The sequence below is a fragment of the Pinus tabuliformis genome, chromosome 7 (genome assembly GCF_031772625.1).
Source record: "Pinus tabuliformis cultivar Carrire ecotype Pingquan chromosome 7, CPIR1, whole genome shotgun sequence".
NCBI lineage: Eukaryota > Viridiplantae > Streptophyta > Pinopsida > Pinales > Pinaceae > Pinus > Pinus tabuliformis.
The window spans coordinates 662,979,472-663,001,242 of record NC_142293.1 but is presented as its reverse complement, the minus strand read 5'-3'; the positions used below and the strand labels follow the sequence as shown (position 1 = coordinate 663,001,242).

Here is a 21,771-nt window from a genome sequence, read left to right as displayed (position 1 = left end):
GAAGGCAGTAGGATTGTTTCCATTTGAGTGCTCGTCTCTTTCCATCATCCTTATTTCTTCTTGAGTGAATCTGGCCAATAATTCATCAAATCCCAGAATCCTGTCATTATTGAGGATGGCAGTGTTGAACACATCCCATTCTCTTGTAAGGCCCCCAAGTGTAAGAAGAGAGAGCTCCTTGTCACCAGTCACTTCACCAATAGAGATGAGATCATTCTTGATCTCGGTAATCCTCATGAAGTAGGATTGGATGGATTCTCCTCTATCCATCTTGATATCTTTCAACTTGTTCCTAAGACAGAGAATTTGATTTGCATTATTTACTTTGAACATCCCAACCAACTTTTCATACATCTCCTTAGATGCTTCCAAATCAAAAATACAGGCAACGAAAGGCTTATGAATAGAATCAACAATAATTTTCTTAGCTTTAACCTCACCTTTCTTGTACTTTGTTTGTGCAGCAGCAGATGCATTTGAAGGAGGCTCTATTATTCTTTCTTTGACTTAGTCCATGGCATCATTCTCTTACAAAGTCAAATCCAAAGGCATCTTCCATGCATGATAGTCGGATTTGTCCTTAATCTTGTCCTCGGATTTGAAAAAAGATGTAGTCGTCATTGGGACTAATTCCAAGTCCTTGTCCAACAGCTTCTCTTAGTGATTGTTTTGCTTCACTCTTGCTTGGGCTTTGTCTTCACCTGAGCTCTGATACCATGTTAATTTTAGATAACAATGGTATGTCTATGCTTTAGCACAATTTACTTCAATGTTCCTTACCAACGCAATGACAATTTCCAATTATCTTTAATAGCAATCACATTAACTTAAACACATTGACAGTAAATGCAAATATAACATAAATGCATGTGCAGAAGACAAGCCAAGACAAGAGGACACAAGATGTGGTGGATGCCAGGGACAAATCCCAATGTGGGGAAACCCTTTAATCAAATATTCTTATTATTCTTCAATAGTTCATCAGAGAGAGAGAGAGTACAAATATCATAAATACATGCCCAAAACAGTCCTACCAAATTAGTAGTCAATGCAGCCCTAACCAAAAATTCAACAGTGGTCAAATCTGCCCCAAAAGGTCCTTCAAGCAGCTCGGTCAACAGCAGAAGAATGCAGCCAGCCAAGGGAGTCAAATTCAACCCAAAATCAGTTTAGTCAACCTAGTCAAACTCTGTTGTTATTTCTGCGGTCAAACCAAAAAGTCAATGCAACAGTCAACACGATCAAACAGTCCCCAAACACCTCGAAAATTGTGCCAAAGAATGTGGCCTGCAAAAATCGAAATTCTACCCACAAAACTGAAGTCATCGTTGGTCAAATACTCCAAGTCAATGTTGGTCAACACATGCCCTAACCTCTGATATTTTCGGCCTCCAAAACCAGTCCAGAATTTCGTCCTCTTCAAATGTGCAAAGTAGAGAGCCTCCAAGTTGTACGAACCAATCAAGAGAGGAGAGAGAAGATAATGTGATGAGTCTAGATGATGTCCAAATGAGAGAAGGGCCACTCCTATTTATACACTTCATTGAGGGTGAGGAGACGCTTCCATTGGGCTTCATGAGCCTACATTTGACTGAGGTCGACCTGACAATTTATCCATTAGAAAGAATAAATTCAAAATTCCATTTTTGTTTGTCATAATGAGATGATCTTTATATCAAAATTATACCTCTCGAAAAGAGGAATCCAATGCAATAGTCATCTCCATCATATGAGTTGTCCTAAGGTGGACGTTGGCCCTAGTTGCCAATTTTAACACATTTCAAGCGAATTTTCATAGATTGGAAGGTATTTCCGAGAGAAGGAAAGTTGAAACCCACCAAAAGAAGTTGGTTGGGAAATTTACCCAAAACAATGGGTTTGGGACCTAAGAAATCAATTGTTTATTCTAATGGGTTGAGAGGCTAAAACCTTCAAAATCTAGAGTTTTCCTAAATGACCTAAAAGAAAAGAAAAAATAGAGGAGACCAATGGAAAAGTCTCACACACATAGCAATCTTATTTTGTCAAAGATGTCACCCAAGAGGAGCGCCGCAAATCTTCAAGAAGAGGCTGAGTGAAATTCTTTGTTTTAAGGAAGGATGAATAGCATTTCTTGAAGGAGTCGAATTCTCTGTTTGGTTAACAAAGAAGAGGTTGGACACAAGCATTTTTTGTCTACTAGTTTAGAGGTTAGGCAGGCCAAAACTTTTTTTATGATCTGAGGAGGGTTGAAGGTTGAAGCCCTAGAATAGGGTCAAAGAGACCTCAGATCAACAAGAAAGAGAGGTCGCAAGACCGCAATGTTGTTGATGGACATAATAGTGTTAGAGAATCTAGGGCAAAGTAGTGTAAAGTGATTCTCCATTGCTTGAAAACAATTTATGATGTCTTTTTACAATTTATCTTCTTCTTCTTATTTATGTGTGTGTCATCAAACTGCTACCAAAACAAAATAACAACAACAATTTTGGCTCTCTGCCAGGGACAAACCCTCTCCACTCTTGAGAGGAAAACCCTTTGTAATATTTCTCTTATTGAAGCTTCTTATTTGAACAACTGCAAAACCCTAGACCCTTGACTATAGGATCCTCCAAGGATAGGTCAAATCCTTCCTCTTTCTGCACTGCCACTTCCAGCACATCTTTCGACACTTGGCTTCTTAGCACTTCTTCCCTCTTCAGTTGCTTGTCTAAACTAGGAAACCCTAGGACATTAGGGCTTCTTTGCTTCGTTATAGAGAGTACCTTCTTCCCTTTCTTTGGATACCTTGTAGACCTAGATGCACATCCAAATGAGACCTTTAAGTGTGTTGCCCTCAACTGTGGTCAAATCTGCATAAGTTGACTTCTGAAAACTTCGCATGTGTGGACAGAAACCCTAGGAACAATCCTCTTGACCTCGTTGTCTTTTCCTTCTTTCTTCGTTGGAGAGAGAGGCCTTGTAGGCCTATTTTGCACCCAAAATAATAAGGAATATGTTGCTGTCATATTACTATTGATGTAGCTGCAGACTGTCCCTCATCCCTTTGCATGTGTGGCTGTACATACCCTAGAAAACAACGCTGCACCTTCGTTGTCCTTCCTCCTTGCTTCATTGCCTTAACAGACCTTTTACTTTGGCTTTTCTTCATCCTTCTCATCTCGTCTTTCTTGCAGATTTCAGAGCTTGTGTTCCACATTGAATGAGGAGTGGACAGCCTCTATAAATAGAGGTTTGTCCCTCCTCTTCCAGCAAACATGACTGTTCTTGAAGCCGACTTGACAATTAGCTTTATAATTCATCTTTTATTCATTATTTGCTGCTTGTAGACTTCGTTGGTATTAGGAGAGGATTTACCCATGCTTGAAGGTGTTCCCACGACCTTGTATGATAACACATATGATTTAACATGCCCTCAAAGGGTCTTATCATAATTACATTTTGACTTTTGACTCTCTAGAAGCACTTCAATATGCGTTTGTCCTATTTTCAATGAGCAAGAAACTCATTGACAAATAATATCAAAATAAATTCTCTTTTCTTGAATAAGTACAAATATCAAAATTACATATATGAAGACCAAACCTAGTTACATTTCCTCCAACAAATACAAGTCCAGCAATTGTGTTTAGGGTATGGTTTTGAAACAAAGAGAGGGTCGAAGCCCTAGTGGAAGGATGTAAGGCCTCAGGAATGCCCAAACAAGTTGAGAAAATGTAGTAGAGATTCATAGTGGTTAATATCATGCTGCAGTAGGGGTGATCCAAGCTGAGAAGCCTCAGAAAAGGAGTTTGAGGCTGGCCGAGCGTTCCTACAACAGTCAAAGAGCTTGTATAAGACTGGCAGAAGGTGTCGAGGGCTTAAGAAGGGCAGTCGAAGCCTTGAGTAGGCTAGTCGAGGCCATAAAGAAGCCAGTCATGGCAAACAAGAGGAGTAACAGTGGTCTACACTAAGGCGACAAGCTAAAGGGTAGTTTGAGGTTAGGCCGCAGGCCTACAAGGGGGGTTGAAAGGCCTCAAAGCCTTAGTAAGTATGGTAGAGGTATCCTTGAGTTGCAGGAAGGCAAGCAAAGGGAATTAAAGGGTTATTGTTCGTGTAGAAATATTGTTTTGTGTTATTCCTAAAGTTTGTTCACTAATGGAGTTGTGAACAACGTGTTTTGATGGCTAATATGTAGTGAAGTTGAAGGGCCAAACTCAGTGTGAGTAGCTGAAGTGTTTTTGAAGGTTGGAAATGCAAGAGGTCTGAAGGTTCTAACTTTTGTGAGCAGGAGGCAAAGGACAGCTAGGTACACCAAGGACAAGAGAACAAAAAGGGTTGGAAGCAAAGGAGGGCTCCAACAAGTAAGTCATGTATTTTGTTCTTGTTGTGTTGGGAAAATTGCAAATCTAATGGAAGAGATTGCAAGCCCTATTTGTACACTATGTATACTAGTCTTGTATCAAGGTTTTATGAAGGGCCATGATCCTTGGTACGCGATCCCTAATGATTCGTTGTTAATGGAATAATAAAGGTCGAGATTTGGGCCAAATATCTTTGTGTACTTTATTGATTTCATTGTTGTCGATTTCTGCCATGCAAAGTGCTTGTAAGTTGGGGGTTCGAGTTGTGTGCTTGGTTATCCAAAGACAAGATCTAGGGCCTAAGGAAAATTCAACATGGTATCAGAGCTACTTTTATGAGCACGTGGATCAAAGTGTGCACAGGAAAACCACACTGAGCCAGTAGAGGTTATGTAAGCTCAGAGCAAGTCTAACTTCAGAGGGAGACTACAATGGAACATCAACTGCACAATGGAAGTCTGAATAGTCTGGTTCAAAAGAGAGTGGAGTTTTCAGACACTCAAGGTGGTGTAATGAAAAGTCATGTTGCATGCAAGGACAGTCATGGGTATGCAAATAAAGTCATGGAGCTAGAGATTTAAACGTGTGAAAGAAATACCTTCCTCATTCAGAGAGAGTGTTGGAATTTTGGGTAGCTCAGAAGGCATTTCGAAGAGGAGGAAACCCACCAAAATAAGTTGGTTGGGCAATTTACCCAAAGTTGGGGTTTTGGACCCAAAGCAGTGAGTTTGGGACCTAAGAAATCAATTGTTTATTCTAATGGGTTGAGGAGCTAAAACCTTAAATATCTAGAGTTTTCCTAAATGACCTAAAAGAAAAGAATAAAGAGAGGAGACCAATGGAGAGGTCTTACACACATAGCAATCTTATCTTGTGGAAGATGTAGCCCAAGAGGAGAGATGCAAATATTCAAGGAGAGGCTGAGTGAAATTCTTTGTCTTAAGGAAGGACGAATAGCATCTCTTGAAGGAGCCAAATTCTCTATTTGGTTAACGAAGAAGAGGCTAGACACAAGTGTTTTATGTCTACTAGTTTAGAGGTTAGACAGGCCGAAAATTTGTTTACGATCCAGTGTTACTTGGGAGCGGGAGCGGAAGCGGGGAGCGGGAGCGGAAGCGGGAGCGGGAGCGACCATTTTCAGAAGCTCCCGGTTTGGGAGCGAATCCCGGAGCGATTTTTTAAAAATATATATATTTTTATATTTTTTAATTTTTGATACATATATGTCAACAAAAACATGTAGAATGATGAAATAGACATAAAAAACATAAAAAAACATAAATTGATCATTGAACCATATCACATCAATCATCTAGAAATTATAATCGTCATCAACCTTAGTAAAATAATAAATTAAAATAACATTCAATTCAATAACATTTATCATCATTGATCACCAAAGTAACAAGTTGTACTTGTAAGCCAAGTTTAACCATTACAAGAAGTAATATCGAAGATATTTCTAAGTCCTAACTTCTAACTGTTAACATGATATGAAATGTTAAAAATTTATAAAATGAAACATGAATAATGAGATGAAATGAAACAACTTTAGTCTTTCACAAAGCATCATATTCATAATTCACAATCATTACCAATGAGTTATAATTGCCAAGGCCCAACTTCAAACTTCAAATTTTCATTGTCACAGTGATATAATGTTTACAAAAAATATCATAATGTCATAATGATATGAAAGAGTCAAGAGTCAAGAGTCAAGGACTCAAAACTCAACACTGAACAGTTATGAAAACTAAAGTGACAAGTCTAATAGAAACTAAAAAAGACAAGTAAACTGTAAATCTACAAGTGGCCCTTGCCACGAGAGTCTCCAGGAGTATAAGTAGGTCGTGGTGGTCTTCTAGGAGTCTCCCGCCCAGACCGACGACCAGAACTAGAGCCTCCACGCGAGGGTGTCGATGGAGGTGGCGACAGCAATGGAACAAGACTCGGGCCCCGAGAACTGCTACTGGATGGTGGAGGTGGAGGTGGCATGGCTGCTGCAACTGCTTCAGCTTCATCCCGTACAAGCTCATCTTCTAGTTCTTCCATATGTACAATGCCATCCTCCAAATTGTCGTCCTCAGGGTGATTGTCCCAAATTTTATATGTGGGATCTTCATTAGCCCGATCACAGTAATGGCTCAACAACCTCAAATTGTAGTGCACATAAACCAAGCTTTCTGCTCGGTTTTCGTTGAGCCTGTTTCTTTTCACATTATGTATATAACTGTAGGTGCTCCAACACCTCTCTGCAGAAGAAGAATTTACAACCTGTGCAAGAACTTTCAATGCCAATTTTCGCAAAAGTCCGTCGCCGCCATATGTTTCCCACCATGTGAGAGAATCAAATTTATCTTTGTCGTCCATTGCATGGAAGTTACCATACAAACCACTGCCAGTGAAGTATCTGCCTATTTCAAGGCGCACAGCTGCACATTCCTCCCTGTCAGGCACCAACTTTTCTAATGCATCCAGATATCCTTTAGTTACCTCTCGATCTAAATGGGGTTTGGTCCTAACACCACCCCCTGCTGCAGGTTTGCCCAACCAAGAATCTGAGTAGTATTTTGGCGTAAGGATATACGCCAAGCAATGTAGTGGAAGGTTAAGCCTTTTCCACCGTTCACACACACAATCGTGAATCAGATTGTACAAGTCGGGATCTCTGTTATTAACAATGTCTTTTATTTCCCCCAACATGGTATCCATTTGCTCATACACCTCGCCAATCACTGGTTTGTCTGTATCTGCAAACCGAATCATGTTATAAATTGGCTTGGTGAAATCCAATACCTGTCTCACAGTTGTCCAAAACTGCCCATCAAGAGCGGCCTCCTCCACCGTTTCAAAACCTGCAATGTCAGCTACATTTGTAGCCCTTTCCTTTAACACCTGCCAATTTGGACTTGATACCATGCTAGCTAAACCCTCTCTTACCTTCAAAAGGCGCCTGAAGGTGAGGTAATAGCTACCAAATCTAGTCCTCGCAATCTTCAGCAACTCCAATCTCGAGTGACTGCGGAAAAGGCCATGGGTATTGCTATGATTTGTAATAAATTTTATCATTTTTTTCCTTTCTTGTACAAATCACCAATCCATTGGTATTGTTCATTTTTGTTTTTGACAATATCATGCAACAGAAGGTTCAATGTGTGAACCAAACATCCAGACCAAAATATGTTCGGGTATCTATCCTCAATAATTGCTCCCGCTGCCTTACAATTAGGAGCATTATCAGTGATGACTTGGATGACATTGTATGGGCCAATACGCTCAATTGTTTCAAGCAATGCTTCTGCAATGTTGATAGCGGTCTTGAACTTGTCTGAGTAATCATGTGCAGCTAGAAAAATGGGACCACTTCGGGACACAGCAAGAACACTTATCAATGGCTTGCCTTTTACATTTGTCCATCCATCAGATACAATGGACACCCCATTGTCAGTCCAAGAACTTGTCATTTTATTCAAAGAATGTGATATTTTTGCTTTTTCATGATCAAGGCCAACAGTTCTTGCCTTGTCATACCCAGGGCTCTTGTATCCTTTAGGGGCATCATTTATGGCAGAAACCATTTCGTGCCAATAAGGTGAGCGTAGAACATTGAATGGTATCCCATTTGCATAGAGGAACCTGTAAATTTTTGAATCCACATCATTCCTACACCCCTCATCAAGGAAATCTGATATGGTTCTACGGCGTAAAGATGATGACCCTGAGCCTCCATGTCCATATCCACTGCCTTGGGAGGATGCTGAAGGAGTTCTTTGTGAGCTTTCAAAGAAACCCCTTGATCTTTTTGCTTTGTATTGGGCGTCCTCCTCTTCCTTTATGTATTTGGCTCTATCTGCTGTTGACACCGCGTTGCAAGTTCTGATTCCTATTTGTTTCTCTCCATCCCATGCCCTTTTCCCGCAAAGGTGTCTTCTAGCACGGGTGTATGAGCCTGTGTAATCAGTGTTGCAATGGGGGCAATGAAATTTAGTGGTTCCACCCCCTCTCCCTGTTTCAGCCCTCTGAACATATTTCCACAATGGAGTTTGGTCTTGTTTAGTTTTTTGACCCTCATGTTCACCCTCCTCCACATCCTCCTCACTGGGGTTTTCACCTATTTGACTTCCTCCGGCTTCTTCATCCACCTCTTCAGTTTCAGGCCCCCTCCGTTTCCTACTCTCCACCACCATAATAACCAGAAAAGGGACCAGGAAGAGGAAAATGCCAATAAAAATCCCCAGGTCCATCGTGTTTGATGTTTGTAGGGTTTGAGTCTTGAATCTGCAAATTAATTTAGTTTATTGGGATTAATTCATTTAATTTATTAATTTAATTTAAATTAATGATCTTTAAACTCAAACAGGTAAATTAAACTAAACAAACTAACTACCTAACCAACTAAACTAACTAAATGATTAAGTTACTTACCTCTGCAAGCTTGCTCCTCGCTCCTTGGCACTTGCTCCTCGCTCCTCAGCTCTGGCTCCTTGCTCCTCAGCTCTTGCTCCTTGCTCCTTTGCTCTTCCTCAGCTCTCAAGCTCAAGCTCAATCTCATTGAAATGATTTTTTTTTGGCCCATTGGGCTTATAAACCAAAAAAAATTAGTTAAATTTTTTTGTTTTTTCGGGTCCGGCGGAATTTTTTTCCGCCGAACCGCTCCCGGTTTTTTAAAATTCTCTCCCGGAGCGTTTTTTAATGCCCGGGAGCGATCAGGGAGCGATCGCTCCCCGATCGCTCCCGGGCATTAAAAAGTGCTCCGGGAGCGCGGGAGCGATCGCTCCCTGAAGCGCTCCCTCACAGACCAGGGAGCGCAAATTTTTTTACGGGAGCGCGCTCCCGAAAATCGCTCCCGTCCGAGCGGAGCGCGCTCCCGAGCCGCTCCGCCCGGAGCGCGCTTCGGGAGCGGGTTCGAAGGGGGGGGGGGGGGGGGCGCTCCCCCGCAACACTGTTACGATCTAAGTGTTGAAGCCCTAGAATAGGGCCAAAGAGACCTTAGATCAGCAAGCAAGCGAGGCCACAGGACCTCTGTGTTGTGGACGGATAGAACAAAAGTATAGCAGTTGTGTTTAGGATCTAGTTCTGAAGCAGAGAGAGGGCCGAAGCCCTAGTGGAGGGACATAAGGCCTCAGGAATGCCCAGACAGGCCAAGAAAATGTAGCAGAGATTCATAAAGGTTTAGATTAGGCCACAGTAGGGGTGATCCAAACCAAGAAGCTTTCAGAAAAGGAATTTGAGGAAGGCCAAGGGATCCTACAGCAGTTCGGGAGCTTTGTATAAAGCTGGCAGAGGGTGTCAAGGCCTTAAGAAGGGCAGTCGGAGCCTTGAGTAGGCCAGCCGAGGCCCTAAAGAAGCTAGCCATGGAAAACAAAGGAGTAATAGTGGTCTGCACTAAGGCTGCAAGCTGAAGGGTGGTCTGAGTTTAGGCCATAGGCCTACAAGGGGGGACGAAGTATCCTCGAGTTGCAGGAAGGCAAGCAAAGCGAATTAAGTGGCTATTGTTCATGTAGAAATATTGCTGTGTTATTCCTGAAGTCTGTTCACTAATGGAGTTGTGAACAGCGTGTTTTGATGGCTAATAAATATGCAGTGAAGTTGAAGGACCAAACTCACTGAGAGTAGCTGAAGTGTTTTTGAAGGCTGGAAATGCAAGAGGTCTGAAGGTTCTGACTTTTGTGAGCAGTTGATTGGATAGAGATCTGAAAGCAGCCAGATCACTGTGTGAAGAAGGTAAAGGACAGCCAAGTACACCAAGGACAAAGCGTACAGAAACGGCTGGAAGCAAAGGAGTGCTACAGCAAGTAAGTCATGTATTTTGTTCTTCTTGTGTTGACCAGATTGCAGATCTGATGGAACAGATTGCAAGCCCTAGTTGTATGCTATGTATTCTAGTCTTGTATCAGGGTTTTATGAAGGGCCATGATCCCTGGTAAGGGAGCCCTAATGATTCTTTGTTAATGGAATAATAAAGGTCGAGATTTGGGCCAAATATCTCTGTGTACTTTATTGATTTCACTGTTGTAGATTTCTGCTATGCAAAGTGCTTGTAAGTTGGGGATTCCTAGTGTGTTTGTGTGCTTGGTTAGCCATAGACCAGATCTAGGGCCTAAGGAAAATTCAACATACACATCTCAAAAAGTTTTATCTAGAGCTCTAGGAGACGATGTCTTGAGAGTTTCATTTTTATATGGACATAGATAAGAACTCTAAATACAAGTAGAGGTTCTTACCACACCATGCTTGTGTGCAATGTCTTCTGCATTAGCAGCATCTCCCTGAACACCAAGCCAAGTCACTGCTTGTTTCTTTCTCTCTTTACTCTCTATGCTATTCTTCAAATTCTCTATTTGCTCCCTGCATGCTTTAACAAATACTCCAACCTGCATAAAACATCCATCTTGTTACTTCTACACACTAAAATCTATTAGTTAAACGATAAATCACAGTATAGTTATGTTTGCATATTATTCACTGAAAAGGGTTATGAATTAAAGAGTATGTTCACTTTTCCAGGGAAACAATGAAGTTTGGAGCTTTCAAAGCAAGCCAAGTGTGTAAGGATCTTATATAGAAGTTTCCAAAGTACGTAATGTTACTTTGTGTTCCTGTTTGTAAATTACTTTCTCTGTGAGGGGCTGTAATAGTAGCCCACACCTTTGCCCAAACCTTGTCCCTTTGTCCCCAAACCATGGGTCAACATGGGCTATAGCACAATACATGTGTGTTGCATTTTCAATAAGAAAATTCCATAGGCCAGTCTTCCTATCAACCAATCTCCTTAGACCATGGTATGCAATTTAGGAAAATCTTATTCAATTCAATAACTGCAATGATGAAAGAAAAGGAAGCATTGCTTAAGTAGCTACTCCACTACACAGCTATCCTACAAGGTCAAACAAGTAAAACATTGTGCACTGAACATGAAATGAGATCAAGAACATCTACAATGCCACAACTGCAAAATTCACTACATACTGTAGCACAACCTTTGAAATGAAATACTAACAGATCAAAATATCTGGAGCAGAAATTAAAGCAGCAAACTATATAGTGGTTATCAGAGCTGCAGCCTACAATAAATACAGTAACAAATGATTCCTTATCAATAAAATGAAAAGAAGGATTATCTTCTCATATGCCGCTAGCCTTGGTGCAAGTTAAGAATAGTCAAACTTCTTACCTCATGTTCAATGTTGTCCCGATCTTGCTCTGTGGTACGATGCCGATCCATATAATCTTTTTTGTGGTTTACAATAAAATTTTGTAAGGTCCGTATACTTTCAAGCTATAGAAAATAGAAAAGAGTCAGCTCTCTTATCAGTGCTAGCAGAGGTATATATCTGAGAACATTTTTGAACCCCATTCACCATTTTATGCCCATTTATAATGGTAAGATTTAGACATGACTGAATAAATGGACAGAAACCTAACAAAGATGAGATATTAACTCCAATCTCCCACTGCAAAGCTAATTATTCCCCATAGAAAGTTCTCAGCCAACATTTCCAATTCATATGTTACAAATCCATATATTTTTTTCAACCAACGTTGTCACATCCACATATAATTGCTTTCAGCTTGTACATTAAGAAGAGATAGAATAAGTAACAATGTCCTGGCTCAGTTTTCATAAAATGGAAGAAAATATTTCAAAATATTAGAATGGAAAACTCACAATTTTAAGAGCTGATTGAGTGAATGGAGATTTTTGTTGAGGTCTTCGCAAAATCAAAGATTCCGATATTTTTGCCATCTTAACCTGCATTCGATAGTATTTTATCAAATAATTTGAGAAAACTATATCTTATTTAATTAAGGCCATGCTACTGGTTCACACATCTAGTACAATGTTACAAGTCAACCAATAAACCAAAAGACTCACTAAGATATCCAACATAATTGCAATTCTTTTTAATTTTCAGATATGCAGCAGAAGAAATCTGTATGTCAAAGGCAAAACTTCAGCACCCCTAATATAGTAGTATTTCCTAATCAACTAACCTTCCATTTAAGAGTGTGTCTAGACTCTAGACTAATGTAGTGGCTGAGAGAAAAAGAAACAATGTGATATATCACTGCTTGGCTGTTAAAGCATGTCTGGACTAATGTAGTAGCTGAGAGAAGAGAAACAATATGATATATTACTGCTTAACTGTTCAGAGTGCGTCTAGACTAATCTAGACTAATGTAGTAGCTGAGAGAAAGACAAATAACATGATATTACACTGCACAGATGGAACAGAAAGAGAGAAACAATATACATCAATTACGTAGTGCAGGAAACAAAGAGAAAGATGATCTGAAAAAGAATGACTTAGGTGGGAGAAAGAATGAATTTTTCTGATTTTACAATGGCCACAAGGTCAACACTGTATGCAGTATGAATAGATAAAATGTAAGCAAGAGTACTAATAACAACTTGAGAGTGAATACAGGAAGATACTTCTGGTAGCAAGGGTGGAAGACATCAGAGGCTTTAGGGTTGGCAGGGGAGCAGGCAGATTCTTGGAGGGTTTTTTCTAGATGAGTTTAAGAGAAGTCAAGTCAGGCTGTGAGAAGATACAGATGCAGCGGTTTGGGTTAAAAACAAGGCAGTTAGGTGTTATACAGCCAGACTAGGGGACAGAGCTATGCACGAAGCAATGACAAAGGAGACATACCAGTGGTGGTCCAAAATTTGGCAAGTCAAGGTTCCAAAGAAGACAATGGTTTTCATGTGGCTAGCGCTGGGGAATAGAACCCCTACATGCGACTTACTACAGAAAAGGAACAAACACAGTCCAAGCGTTTGTATCTGTGTAGGATAGCTGACAAACATATCTCACATTTATTCACTCAGTGCCATTTTGCCCAGCAGGTATGGAAAGACCTAGGTTCAGTGGATTGGTATTTCAACTATCTGGCAGGGTAATAATGTTGATGCCTGCTTAAAATGGTGGTTTCAAAATCAGGACCTGAAAGAATACAGAACTCTCCCTTTCCTTATAATTTGGGAAATCTGGTTAGCTCATAATGCTTATTATTTGAGAATAGACAGTTGCAAACATTCCATGTCTGTTTGCAACAATTCCAATTTGAGCCATATTGAAATATTGTCAAATGGCCATAACAGGCCCTATTGCCAGACAGACTAGAAAGATAATGATTGACAAGTCTATCCCTTAGGGATATTTTGATGGGCATGCAAATATAACAGCAGCAGTATTGGTGGGTCTTTAAATCTCTCTGAGAATCACTATTACAAATTCAAAGCAGCGCTGGGGAAGGGGTCAAATAATTTGGCTCAGTTTATGGCTGTTCAATCCTTTCTGACACAGGTGCTGGAAAAAGAAGGTCACTCTTTGCAGGTCCATGGGGGCTTGATGCTGGTAATTAAGTAAATGAACAATGAACAAACAATACACAGCATTACTTTACAGACGTTGACAGAGCAACTAAAGGAGAATACTCAGCAATTCACTAAGATCACATTTATTCATGTATACAGAGAGTTAAATTCTGAGGCGGGCAAATTATCCAAGGAGGGTCTTTTTTTGTGAACTGGTTATTTCTGCAGGAATATATGGAGCTGTAAATGAGTCATCGCACTCTGTTTAGCAGTCTTGTTGTTAAAATTGGCAACTAGGGCCAAACTCCATGTGGGTCATCTTATTTGTGGCAGCTGATATTTTTCTTGGATCCCTCTCATCGAAAGGTGTAAGATTGATCTAAAGATCATCCGATTCCAATAAATATTCATGGAGTTATGAATTTATTTGTGTTATAAGACAATTCGTCAAGGTCGGCCAGCAACTAAACAACACCGGCATGTGCTCAACATTTTAATATAAAAAGAGATGACTTGAGAGTCATTTCACACACACTTCTCTCTTGATTTCTCTCCACTTGTCTTGGGTTTTAGTGGGAAAGAAATCTAGGAGGAAGAAGCCCTAGACGTTGGAGGAAAGGAGGCTGCCCTAGTTGCAGCAAAGAAGACAGGCCAGCGAAGCAATGGAAGGGATCTACGTTGACCTAAAGGAGCTCATGGAAGAAGTTTAACGCAACTATAGAGGAGGTCTTAACAAGCCCTAGCCGCAGTCCTTAAGAAGCCCTAACGCTGTCCTAAATCTGCCCTAACTGCAGGTCTGTTCAAGCCCTAGACGCAGATCTATTGAGGTGTCTTGGGTGCAAAAAAGGGCAGCGTATGATACTACAAGAGGCCGAGGCAGCGAGGGAGTTAAGGTCTGGTTCAAGGCAAGCGGCCAGGGCGAGGAGAATGGGAACCATACACTGCTATTTTGGGCATCATTCCATGGAGGCAGCGGCTACAAGGGAAGAAGCTTGCCAAGGTGGGTCGTAGTCCTTAAGGGGCTGTTTGGCTGGGTGTGTAAGGGCTGCCAGATGCCCTAACCAGTCAACACATAAGCAGCAGTGAAGGTAGCATTGGAACAGCAGTGTTGTGGACAGCTAGGCATAATGTTTAATGGGACAGTTGTAAAGATGCATGGACAGCAAGGCTAAATAGTGTTGTAAAGATGTAAAGATGCATGGACAGCAAGGCAAAATAGTGTTGTAAAGATGCATGGACAGCAAGGCTAAATAGTGCTGCAAAGATGCATGGACAGCAAGGCTACATGGTGCTGCAAAGTCACATGGAACAGCAGCAAAGGAATAGCACGACTGGTAAGGCCAGCAGCAAGCATGGACAGCACAATGATGGGACAGCAATGATATAGTGCAGCAATCTTTAATGGGACAGCTGTAAGATGTTGGGACAACAGTATGATGAGACAGAACAATATTGGGACAGCAAGCATGGACAACAACAAGCACAGACAGCAGTGGCAAGCATGGTGCTGCAAGCACATGAGACATGCTGTATGGCACATGGGACAGCAGTGCAGCATAAGGTGCAGCAGTCATGAGGTCTATCATTGTGATGATGGGTGCCGCATGGTGCAACACGGTGAGGTGCAGCATGATGATGAGATGCAGCGCAATGATAGGTGAAGGAGTCACCTTGGAGAATCAGTTGAAGCAGCATGTCTTCGACTAATCTCATGTATCATCTTCTTAAAGATGATCTATGCTCTTATCTAGATAACTCAAATGTTGACTTATGTTGTAAATGTACTATCTCTCTCTCTCTCTCTCTGCTAAACTATTGAAGAACATAAAAGAAGAATTGATCAAGGGTTTCCCCACATTGGGATTTGTCCCTAGCTAGAGCCACATCTTATGTCCTCTTGTCTTGGCTTGTCTTCTGCAATTTATGTTTATGTTCTATCTGCAGTTTACTTTAATGCTGATGTGATTAGTAATCTGGAAAAGATATTGAGCTAACCGTGAAAATTGAAATAAATTGCTCTAAGCATAGAACATACCTAAAATCAACATGGTATCAGAGGTGAGGTGAAGACAAAGCCCAAGCAAAAATGAAAGAGCAATCACCGAAGACAATTGGGAAAGGACAAAAGGCTCAATGGATTCCTCATCCCTCTCCAAATTCACCAAGGGTGAAGTCGAAGCAGAGAATATTATCAGAATGGTGCAACGAAAGCTTCTGATGGCCTACCTAAAGATCACTTCAATGGGAAGTCCAGATCTAAGGGTAGAAGGAAAGACAGATGCCTTATTTATAATAAGTTCGTCCATTATGCGAAGGAGTGTCCGAGGTAGGGACACATCACTTGATGATGATAACAATCATTCCAAGGACATCTTCAATGATCGGAGGAATGACAGGTAATGCAGGTCATCAAGGAAACGGCTGACTCTACAAGAAAGCAAGGAACCCCAGGTATGAAGAATCAAATATTGTTTCTGATAAGATAAAGAAGCGTTATCTTGTATTGGCCCTCTCCTTCAGACTCTTTGGGAATCTGGCTTATTGATTGTAGTGCTTCAAGGCACTTCATCGGATAGAAGAGTGCTCTCTCTAATTTGGTAGAGATGGAAACAATCGTGGAATTATACTTGGAGTTGATGCCACCTATCTCGGAAAGGTTGTAGGGAACGTTACCCCTCAATTGAATGAGAGTAACTCGATTCTGAAGTGTAAAACTTCCGGATAACAGAAATATATATAGAAATATTTTATTAATAAATGAATAGACAGATCATGATGATTTACAATGGGTTGCCTGGCTTATATACCGCCATAGGCACCCTTTGGGAAAGGGCATGATCTTATGATCGTGCCCTTTCATCTAACTAAACCTAAAATTAAACAATAACCTAAAATAAACTAATTTTTTACATAACATTGCCTTCCTCTCGAAAGAATGCTTTGTCCTCAAAGCATAAGTAACGGCGGATGTTGTTGAAGAATGATTCATTCTCCCAGAAGCGTCTTCTTCGGGTAAGTCCTTCCACTTGATCAGATATTCTAAGATGATCAAGGTCGCACATTTTAAAAGGTCTTGGATTAATCTCTCAAGTTTCGTTAAGACTTCTCTGAAGTTTACTCCTGTTTGGACATGTTGACTTTCCATCTTTATCTCTATTCGATTTGTCGTATCTTCAAGATTTTTGATTTTGTCCGCTTGCTCCCCAAGCTTGCTCTCGACTTCATTTAATCTTTTACTGACCTCGTCGTGGTTGTTATTTATCTTTTGCTCTGCATCCAACAACCTTTTCTGGAAATCCGCCATTGTCATTGTCGACATTGAGCGGGTTTGCGGAGGCGTGTATTTATTTGCCAGCTAAAATATTTTTCCTTCCCTTTTTTTTTTTTTTTAAATAATTAAATTAAATTAATTTAATAATTTAATTTAATTAATTATTATATATATATATATATATATATATATTTAAATTAAATTAAATTAATTTAATAATTTAATTTAATTAATATTTTTTTTTAATTATAAATTATAATAGTTATAATTTATAATTATTAATTATTATTATATATATATATATATAATTTAAAGTTATAAATTATATAACTTTTAATTAAATTATATATATAATATATATAATTAAAATATGATATATATATAACCAAATCACCAAATCACGTTATAAATTTTTTATATATATATATCATTTACTTTTAAACCGTCACGTCTATTGGCGTAACCCCTTGGCTATTCAAGAATATATCGAATATTACCGTAACACAGCAGGCACGTTGATTTAACAAACCCTTTTGATTTTTTAAAAAAAATTGTATCGACTTATCACCGTAACACAGAGCTGGCAGTCGATTTAACGGAAGTCGTAACACAGCAGGCGGGAACAGGTATGGAACCGGACGGTGTGCAGAGGACTGCGGACAGGTGCGAATGCAGACAGATGAATGGGACGGAAGCACAACGCAGGGAGAACGGACGACGGGGGAACTGTGGGCAGCGGATAAGACGGACGGGGGACTGTGGCAGCGGATAAGACGGACGGGGGACTGTGGGCAGCTGTCTGTGTCAAGCAATGAATCCAACAGCGAATCCACCACAGCGTTTGCGTATTTTTTTGGATGCTGGGTTGACGACAACAGTGGGGAACGATAAGCAGTGGAGCACGGTGGAGAGGAGGTAGTGGAACGACGGCACAGGGAAGAGGTGGAAGAATACGCGTAATGGTAGGAGGATAGTGTGGGAGAACACAGGTGGAAACCACAGGTGTGGGATTCGACCGCTCTGATACCAATGAAGTGTAAAACTTCCGGATAACAGAAATATATATAGAAATATTTTATTAATAAATGAATAGACAGATCATGATGATTTACAATGGGTTGCCTGGCTTATATACCGCCATAGGCACCCTTTGGGAAAGGGCATGATCTTATGATCGTGCCCTTTCATCTAACTAAACCTAAAATTAAACAATAACCTAAAATAAACTAATTTTTTACATAACAGATTCATTTACGAGAATCTCTTTATGTACCTGATCGCAAGAAGAACTTGGTGTCCATTTCGGCAATGGAAGTCAAAGGTTTCAGGGTGGTATTCATCGATGGAAAGGTATTTGAAAGTAGAATTTTCAAAGATGATTTTACTCATGGGTTTAGGGTTGGCAATTTGTATCAAGTTGCAGGAAGTCCATTGGGGACCATGTCAATTGACATATCTCATCTATAACACCGGAGTTCTACTTATGGGGCCCTACCCGATGTGAGACACATGGTGACAGGGATGCTTGAATTCAAGAAGAGCATGAAGGCACATGTCTGAGATGTGCCGAAGGAAAATCCTACAAGGGGACAATTCCCGTCATGTAGCAGGTCCACAGATTTGGAACAACCAGAGGGGTTTGAGATTCATGATCGAGAATCTCACATATGAAGGTGGAAGAAAGCCCTCTATGGCTTGAAGCAAAACACCTCGGGCATAGTATGAGAGGATTGATCGTTGTCTGATGAGGTTGAGATTCACTAGGAGTGAAGCCGATCCAAACCATTGCTTGAAGGTTGTGGATGATAGACCTCTCATACCAGCACCTTCTGAGGACGACCTATTTCTGACAGGTGCAGACCCTCTCATTTGCAGAAGTAAGAGGGAGTTGGATTCCAGATGTGGAATGGTAAACTGCAAGCCCATGACTACCTCGAACTTTCAAAAGTTATATGGTAGTGATGCCGAACCAGATTTAGGAAATGCCTCTGAATTTCATAAACTCATTCACGTTGATGTTCTTGGTGAACTTCTGTCTGGACATATGATTTGCAATTAGTATGATGAGTTCATATATGGTTGAGCTACACTGGATTGGTGCCAAGAATCTTCTGAGATATCTTCGGGGCACAATCTCTCATGGATTGAGATACACTACCGAAAATATGAAGCTGCATGATTAGTCAAATGCTGAATGGGCAAGCAGTGTGGAGGGTCGCAAGAGCACTTCTGTGTGTTGGTTCTCTTTGGATTCTGCTTCGATATCCTGGATGAGCAGGAAGCAGAAGTCGGTTGCTATAAGCATCGCTGAATACATAGCTACAAGTATGATCTCGTGTGAAGCTGCCTAGTTGTGGAATCTCTTCAGCGAGCAGTTTGTACACATGATGGATACCATCGTAATCCTCTGTGTCAACCAGGGGGGGATTCGATTATTGAGGAATCCTGTATTCTATAATTGTTCCAGCGTATAGAGATCAGATACTACCTTATCAGGGATATGGTACGTCGGTAAGCGAGGAGGTTACATTGCATTGAGACTGATGTACAAGTCACAAACATTCTGTCAAAGCCCCGAGGAAAGGTCAAATTTGTGACTTTCCCAAACGACTTGGAGTCGTTGAGGGACCCTCTTATGAGGGTCCTGCATGTTGCATGCATTGAGCTCTGGGAGCTCCGGGGGGCTTGGGGTACTTACTGGAGGAACACGCGACCAAACCCACCCTCCCCTAATGGTGCGCTTCATATAGGGTGAACGGCTCAGCCTTCCCCTGTGATACCCCGAGGCGACTTTGGGACAGGATGAATGATTCTCCTGTTAAGGCATCCTACCCATGCAGTCAGGGACTCATGGAAAGTACCTCTCATCTGGCCAATGAGCAAGGAAATGGTGTTAGGGACCATAGTAGTAATATCGATGGACGCATCGTTGTATCTACCATACTCCCTATGCTAGGATGACCTCCATTGATCTGGGATCAGTATGAGTGGTTTGAGACACTCTCTTGTGATATTGATCTGGGATCAATAAAACTGACTTCGGGTCAGTAGAGAATGGTATAAGACATTCTCGATCAATTCTTCTTTTTCATGGTTCAGCAAAGCAAAGCGGAGCAGAGCTCAGCAGAGGAGAGCAGAGCAGTGCAAGGCACTGATGGCAGACATAGTACAATCGAACAAATGGATCAACTAATGGAGTTCTCCCTAGCTGAGAGGAAGTGTTAAAATTGGCAACTAGGGCCAAACTCCATGTGGGTCATCTTATTTATGGCAGCTGATATTTTTCTTGGATCCCTCTCATTTAGAGGTGTAGGATTGATCTAAAGATCATCCAATTTCGATAAGTATTCATGGACTTATGAATTTATTTGTGTTATAAGACAATTCGTCAAAGTCGGCCAGCAAATAAACAACACCCACATGTGCTCAACGTTTTAGTATAAAAAGAGATGACTTGAGAGTCATTTCACACACACTTCTCTCTTGATTTCTCTCCACTTGTCTTGGGTTTTAGTACGAGAGAAATCTGGGAGGAATAAGCCCTAGACGTTGAAGGAAAGGAGGCTGCCCTAGCCGCAGCAAAGAAGATAGGCCAGCGAAGCTATGGAAGGGATCTACGTTGACCTAAAGGAGCTCATGGAAGAAGTTTAACGCAGCTATGGAGGAGGCCTTAACAAGCCCTAGCCGCAGTCATTAAGTAACCCTAACGCTGTCCTAAATTTGCCCTAACCACAGGTCTGTTCAAGCCCTAGACGCAGGTCTATTGAGGTGTCTTGGGTGCAAGAAAGGGTAGCATATGATACTACAGGAAGAGGCCGAGGCAGCGAGAGAGTTAAGGTTTGGTTCAAGGCAAGCAGCCAGGCCGAGGAGAATGGGAACCATACGCTGCTATTTTGGGCATCATTCCATGGAGGCAGCGACTACAAGGGAAGAAGCTTGCCAAGGTGGGTCGTAGTCCTTAAGGGGCTGTTTGGCTAGGTGTGCAAGGGTTGCCAGATGCCCTAACCAGTGAACACATGAGCAACAATGAAGGTAGCATTGGAACAGCTTTGTTGTGGACAGCTAGGCATAATGTTTAATGGGACAGTTGTAAAGATGCATGGACAACAAGGATAAATAGTGTTGTAAAGATGTAAAGATGCATGGATAGCAAGGCTAAACAGCGCTGCAAAGATGCATGGACAGCAAGGCTACATAGTGCTGCAAAGTCACATGGGACAGCAACAAAGGTATAGCAAGGTGTGAGGGGACAGCAACAAGGTATAGCACGACTGGTAGGCCCAGCGGCAATCATGGACAGCACAATGATGGGACAGCAATGATATAGTGCATCAAAGTTTAATGGGACCGCTGTAAGATGTTGGGACAGCAGTATGATGAGACAGAACAATATTGGGACAGCAAGCATGGACAACAAGAAGCACATATAGCAGTGGCAAACATGGAGCTGCAAGCACATGAGACATGTTGTATGGCACATGGGACAGTAGTGCAGCATAAGGTGCAGCAGTCATGAGGTCCAGCATTGTGATGATCGGTGCAGCATGGTGCATCACGGTGAGGTGCAACATGATGACGAGATGCAGCACGATGATAAGTGAAGGAGTCACCTTGGAGAATCAATTGAAGCAGCATGTATTCAACTGATCTCATGTATCATCTTCTTAGAGATGATCTATGCTCTTATCTAGATAACTCAAGTGTTCACTTATGTTGTAAATTTACTATCTCTCTCTCTCTCAGTTGAACTATTGAAGACCATAAAAGAAGAATTGATCAAGGGTTTCCCCACATTGGGGTTTGTCCTTAGCTAACGCCACATCTTGTGTCCTCTTGTCTTGGCTTGTCTTCTGCAA

General features: G+C 41.2%; 1 protein-coding gene across 1 annotated transcript in view; it reads right to left on the bottom strand.

Annotated features, from left to right (window-relative positions):
- LOC149249190 (syntaxin-81-like) overlaps positions 1-21,771 on the bottom strand; it is a 281,552-nt gene that overhangs the window by 166,412 nt on the left and 93,369 nt on the right. The window contains exons 3-5 of the mRNA XM_089458646.1: positions 11,992-12,075; positions 11,497-11,601; positions 10,547-10,696 (exon numbers count right to left, since the gene is read on the bottom strand). Of these exons, the coding sequence (XP_089314772.1) occupies positions 10,547-10,696; positions 11,497-11,601; positions 11,992-12,075 (339 nt within the window). The remainder of the gene's footprint in view (positions 1-10,546; positions 10,697-11,496; positions 11,602-11,991; positions 12,076-21,771) is intronic.